Genomic DNA, 6,383 nt, shown 5'->3' on the forward strand with positions numbered 1-6,383 from the left:
TTGATGGGCATTTAGGCTGTCTCCATCTTTTTGATATTTCTCTTGTAGACAACATATTGCAGGATCCTGTTTTCTTCTCCATCCTGCTCTGTCTCTTGACAGATATACTCAATTTATTTATGTTCAATGTTAATTATCTATAGGTATGAATTGATTGCTGTCATTTTGCTGCGTGTATGTTTGTTTGCTTTGTTTTTATTTTTTGTGGTGCTCCTAGTTTCTTTATTCCATATAATTTTCTGCTTTGAATTCATTTTTTTTTTTTTTTTTCATTTCTATTGTGTTGTTGCTAAGTTGCTAATCGGTGTGAGGAACAAACTGCAGAGGGAACCGGATTTATACACATTACAAGGAAAGATAGGAAGAGAAAATAGGAAAAAAAAACAACAACAGAAAAAAAGATTGTGTTCTCTTGGATGCACCCAAGTAAGAAAAGTCCATTTGTGAAGCTTTTAAAATCAAGTGGCAGTGGGGATAGAAGGGGGTTCTAGGCTTGTTTATATTTTAGTCAGGCCTTAGAGAGGTGAGATTTTCTACCCTATAATTTCCTAAACGGAGAAACTGATCCTATTTGCGATCCAGTTAAGTTGACATAAACAGAGGTTCAAATGAACAAAGAAGTGTATGCTTGCCCTCTTCCCTGGCAGCCCGGGAGGGAGTGGGCGGAGACAGGTGCCTCCCGGCTCCATCCCTGTGAATCCCAGGACACTGCAAGCCTGTCAGGAAGCTTTCATTCATTCCTTCAGCTCCACCTTTAGGTGGGGAAGTCCTTTAGGCAAGAGAGGGGCTGATGACCTGAGACAAAAACATGAGCCCTGTGTTCAGAGCATTGTAGCACCCATGAGCAGGTGAGGGGCTAAGTAACAACAGGCTGACATCCGGGCCTCGGAGGTTCTGCTCCGGGGTGCCGCCCACACTCTAGCGGATGCAGGCACACGCCTCGGCTCGGCCTCCTATTGGCCCATTCTGATATCCCGGCCGCAGATTGGCCGCCCGGATGGGCGGAGCCAGTGGGAACCTGCGGAGCCTACAGGAATAAGAAGAGCAAGGTTGTCCGATACAGAGATCTCACCTTGTTGTGCGCTGGGACCCTGATCTGGTGCCAGCTGAGAGCATTCCACGCAACCCAAAACAGACCCAGAACTCACTAAACCTGTACCCGGAAACGGCCGCACTCTCAGTTCTTCCCTGCTAGCAGTCTTGGCGCGCGTTGAGCCGACTCCGCAGCTACCAGGGCCATGAGCGTGGGCTTCATCGGTGCCGGCCAGCTGGCCTGTGCCCTGGCGCGAGGCTTCACTGCCGCAGGTAAGAACTTGGGGCTGGGGACGGGTACGCGGCGGTCCCTTCGCCTAGTCTCGAACCCCGTGAGAGTGAAGTGAATGAATGGGGGATTTACATTTGGTCGTGTAGAAGAGATTCTTGTCATGTCGAGGAAAGATTTGAGAGGGTGGGGGTGTGTGGGGGGTGGGTTTCAGTGTTTTCTCAGGGGAAGGATGGGAAAAGCTAGGTGAACACCTCTGTCTTCTTCTGCAGGTATCTTGTCCAGCCACAAGATAATAGCCAGCTCCCCGGAAATGGATCTGCCCACAGTGTCAGCTCTCAGGGTAGGTGGGTTAGCAGGACTGTGAAACAGGGTGTGGGGTCCAGGAGAAGGAGGCTCCACTATGAGGGAGTCTACCTGGTATCCTGATCACCTCACCTGAGGTGTCACAGATCCGCCATCTCTGGAGTAGCCCAGTGTGGTAGAAGGATTCTGGCAGACAAGTTCATAATCAAACAGTGGAGGATTAAATGATGTATGGAACACTCTTTTAGGAGCACCTAGTTTTTACAAAGGAGCTGTGGTAGCATAATGGTTAGGCTGCTAATCTTAAGGTCAGCAGTTCGAAACAACCAGTGGTTCCGTGGGAGAAAGGTGAGACTTTCTGCTCCTGTAAAGGTTTACAACCTTGGAAACCTTGTGCAGGGTCAACTCCAGGCACATCACCACCACCACCAGTAAAAAACATTTGCCATTGAGTTGCTTCCAATTCATGGAGAACCACTTGTGTGTCAGAGTACAGCTACATTATAGGATTTTCAAAGGTGGATCTTGAGAAGTAGGTTACCTTCTGAGCAGCCTCTGGGTAGATTGCAGTCTCCAACCTTTTGGTTAGCAAAACTGTTGGCACCACTCAGGGACTCTTTGGTAGATGTTAAGTACCATCGAGTTAATCCTGACCCATAGTGATCCTGTATAGGTTTCCGAGGAGCAGCTGGTGTGCTTGACCTGCCGACCTTGTGGGTCAAACAGACTTCGCAGGCCTGGTAGCTAGTTGTTGTTGTTGTTGTTGTTAAGTGCCATCGAGTCGGTTCCGACCCATAGCTAGTAGGGACTCATTTTTATTTTTCTTCATTTACTGACTAACCTTAAGGCTCATTTCCTTATTTATAAAATAGACAATTACTTCACTGAGTTCAGAGATGTGAATGAGTGTGTTGGGGAAGAATTGGCTAGTTGCTTGTCTCTCTAAAGACAATATGTCAAATCTTCCTCCTAAACTAAGGGCAGAGGATGGGTAATAGGTAGGGTAGAATACCAGCAAAGTCTGTGTCTAGGATGGGTTGATGCTTCCGGTTTGGAGAGATGGGTGTCCCCCAGCAGCCCATGCCAGTGAAGTACATGGAGGCTGATCTACCGAACATGTTGCCGGGGTTGGGAAATTCCTGACCCAGCTCTTGTAACAACCATAGGCACTATGCTATTTTCCAACTAGACGCCCAGTGGGTGTGTGAGGATTGATGGGGCTCAGAGGATAGCTACTTCTGATGGCAGTGGTGTACCTATGAGTCAGTTCTGACTCCCAGAGCAACCCCGGTATAGGGTTTCCAAGGCTATAAATCCTTATGAGACCAGAAAACGTCATTTTACTCCTATGGGGCACCTGGTAGGTTTGAACTGCTGACCTTGGGCTAATAGCCCATCTCCCAATCCACTACACCACCAGGGTGCCTTTACATACTTTTAGTTACCATGACAAAGCTCCTTGCCCATTTGCCCTGGAATCCTGTTGTGACACTGAAGGATAAGCACTGGACTACAAGGTCAGTTTGAATGACAGGGTCTGTAGTTCTGCTCCTCGGAAACCCTATACAGGGTCGTTTTGAGTAGGAATTGAGTCAAGGGCACTAAACAACAAGCAATGGAAAAATGCCAATGTGGGGTAGGAGTGGAACCCAAAGCAGGCAAGGGAGGGGATTCCAGTTACAGCTGGCAGAGTGGGCGTGGTCAGCTTCCGCTGCCCCTGCTGTGTACTGGGCATACTCAGGCCGCTCATCCAGCACTGAGCCCTGGTCTTCTCTCTTGCAGAAGATGGGCGTGAACCTGACCCGCAGCAACAAGGAGACGGTGCAGCGCAGCGACGTCCTCTTCCTGGCTGTGAAACCACACATCATCCCCTTCATCCTGGATGAGATCGGGGCTGACGTTAAGGCCGGACACATAGTCGTCTCCTGTGCGGCCGGTGTCACAATCAGCTCAGTGGAGAAGGTGCATATCCCAGCCTTGTGTAAGAGGGCAGGTGCACGTGAATGGATGGGTGCTGTGAGGAGTTTTTCCCTGGTAACTCGCTTGGACTTTTTCTTTTTTGCAGAAGCTGATGGCATTCCAGCCAGCCCCCAAGGTGATTCGCTGCATGACCAACACGCCCGTGGTGGTGCGGGAGGGTGCCACAGTGTATGCCACGGGCACCCACGCCCTGGTGGAGGATGGGCGGCTCCTGGAGCAGCTCATGAGCAGTGTGGGCTTCTGCACTGAGGTGGAGGAGGACCTCATTGATGCTGTCACAGGGCTCAGTGGCAGCGGTCCTGCCTATGCGTTCATGGCCCTGGATGCCCTGGCTGATGGTGGCGTGAAAATGGGCCTCCCGCGGCGCCTGGCAGTGAGACTGGGGGCCCAGGCCTTGTTGGTTAGTATCTTATCTGTATGGTTCAGGGTGAGGATGGATTCTGATGGGTCATTGAGCTGCAGTTAGGGCTTGTTGGGGAACTAGGGTTGGGGAGTGGACTTTGGAGGCGAGTCCATTGCAGGATGCTTCAGTGGCCTTCTTCTCTCATGCTCCTTTCCTGCCTGCCATAGGGAGCTGCCAAGATGTTGCTGGACTCAGAGGAGCACCCAAGTCAGCTCAAAGACAATGTCTGCTCCCCCGGAGGTGCCACCATCCATGCCCTGCACTTCCTGGAGAGTGGGGGCTTCCGGTCCCTGCTCATTAAAGCTGTTGAGGCCTCCTGCATCCGAACACGGTGGGTCCATCTTCTGCCTGCCCCAGGGCTTCCTGGTTTGGGATGGGTGCTTGTCTTGTAGAACCTGCTATCTTAGTCCGATTAGTGGTGCTGGGGTCGGTGCTGAGACTAAAACTTCCGTTTGTTAGACTATGTTTAGCTAAGGGTTTGCAGGCATTTGCTTCATTTAGTGCTCCATGAGTTCTGATGACTGGGATTAGCTTTATTTATCCATAAGGACTCTGAGGCTAAGAGACAAACAAATTTGCGAAGGTCAAACAACTTATAAATGATGGAAGTAGAATTCACGTCTGACTCCCAAAGCAACTGATTTGTCCACATTCTCTCTCTCCTATGACCACATCCCTGAGAGCTCTCAATCTAATTTAAATAAAATAAGATAAAACCTATTAAGTGATGTAAAGGAGCACTGGTAGCATAGTGGTTACGAATCAGGCGTGAACCGCAAGGTCAGCAGAAGCACAATGTATCAGGCTGCGAACCGCAAGGTCAGCAGTTTGAAACTACCAGCTGTTCTGCGGGAGAAAGATGAGACTTTCTGCTCCCGTAAAGATTTACAGCCTCAGAAACCCTGTACAGGGTTGCTTTGAGTTGGAACCAACTCCATGGCACATAACAACAATATTAAGTAATGTGGAATTCATTAAGTAAAAGAGTTGGTTCTGACTCACAGTGATCGATACTCACAGTATCGATAGAATTTATTGTTGTTAAGTGCCATTGAGTCGGTTCCGACCCATAGCAACCCTGTGTAGAGTTTCCGAGGAGCGTCTGGTGAGCTTGCAGTTTGAATAACTTGGAAGCAGATCACCAGACCTTTCTTCTGAGGTACCTCTGGGTGGATTTGAACCTCCAGCCTTTTGGTTAGCACATTAACTATTTACATCACCCAGGGACTCAGGAGGCTGTATGTCTTCGCAGAAGCAGATTATAGGTAGTTACATATCTATTCTAGGAAGCATTTGTTTTGGGATTCTAATGTTGGTGGTATTAGGTTGATGGGTTTGGTGGTTATGTGAATGGAGAAGCGTTGGGAAACTCTGGCTCCAAGATTCACTGTCTTGCTTCTTCATGCCCCTGGGGCTGTATTTGCAGAGAACTGCAGTCCATGGCTGACCAAGAAAAGATCTCCCCAGCCGCCCTCAAGAAGACTCTCTTGGACAGAGTAAAGCTGGAATCTCCCACAGTGTCCACGCTGACCCTCTCTAGCCAAGGGAAGCTTCTAACAGGAAGCCCAGACAAGAAACAGTAAGGCAGCTTTTCCCCTGCTCTGTGGTCCATGGCCCTCAGCCGAGGGGGCCTTGTTCCTCCTACCCACTCCCTAGCTATAGAGATGTTTTAATAAAATTTTATTTTATGGTTTCTTACTTTTAATGCCTAGTTTTAAGTCATCATTCTAGAGAACGTGAGGTTCTTGTTCAGGTTCTCACTGTTTCTGTGTCAGTGTGTGGAAGGGGTTGGGGATGGAGCATTGCTTAGGGGTAGGAAGTGGAAGTGAGAGGAAGTAGGGGCCAGGCTGGGATGTAATGATACTTTTACTCCAAGCTTGGATGGACCAAACTAATGGCAGAGAAGAACCAAGTTCCTGAGGAGGCAGCCCAGCAGCCCAGACAGAATGAGGATCCTGGTTTGTTAGTTCCTCACTTCTGCCCTCTGATGGGGGAGTATTGCCTTTTTGCCCTTTACAGACGATGCCAAGGCTTAGTGTGTATAAACCACTCACATCTGTCTACTACTGGTTTGTGGTACCAACTCTTTGCTGGGATATGAAATAACCTCTCATTGTCTTTGTAGACACGAAACACATAGCTTCACAAAACTAGACAGCTCAAGGTTTTCCTTGTTGGCCAACAAGCCTAGCACTTGTCTCGAGGAGCTCCCTGCCTGTACCAGGAGTGGGTGGACTGTTACTTTGAATTTAAGATCACAAAAATGGTTGCTCCATTTCCAGTACTCTTAATTTCCCTGTCCCTGCTTGTTGTCTCATCTTTGCTTCAGAGTCATTAGTGACTTTTAGTTGCATATGTTAAATGCCATCCAATCAGTTCTGGCTCTTAGCCACCCTGTATAGGGTTTTCAAGGAATAGCTGGTTGACTTTGAA

General features: G+C 48.8%; 1 protein-coding gene across 1 annotated transcript; it reads left to right on the plus strand.

The window, feature by feature from the left end:
• The first annotated feature begins 1,233 nt into the window (after window positions 1-1,233).
• Window positions 1,234-5,583, plus strand: PYCR2 (pyrroline-5-carboxylate reductase family, member 2). Its single transcript, XM_006871133.1, has 6 exons — window positions 1,234-1,305; window positions 1,534-1,604; window positions 3,350-3,529; window positions 3,633-3,947; window positions 4,118-4,281; window positions 5,377-5,583. Exons 1-6 carry the CDS (start codon window positions 1,239-1,241, stop codon window positions 5,531-5,533), a joined length of 954 nt encoding a protein of 317 aa, XP_006871195.1. The 5' UTR covers window positions 1,234-1,238; the 3' UTR covers window positions 5,534-5,583.
• The last annotated feature ends 800 nt before the right edge of the window (window positions 5,584-6,383 follow it).

Source organism: Chrysochloris asiatica, unplaced genomic scaffold, assembly GCF_000296735.1.
Source record: "Chrysochloris asiatica unplaced genomic scaffold, ChrAsi1.0 scaffold00161, whole genome shotgun sequence".
In the NCBI taxonomy this organism is placed as follows: domain Eukaryota; kingdom Metazoa; phylum Chordata; class Mammalia; order Afrosoricida; family Chrysochloridae; genus Chrysochloris; species Chrysochloris asiatica.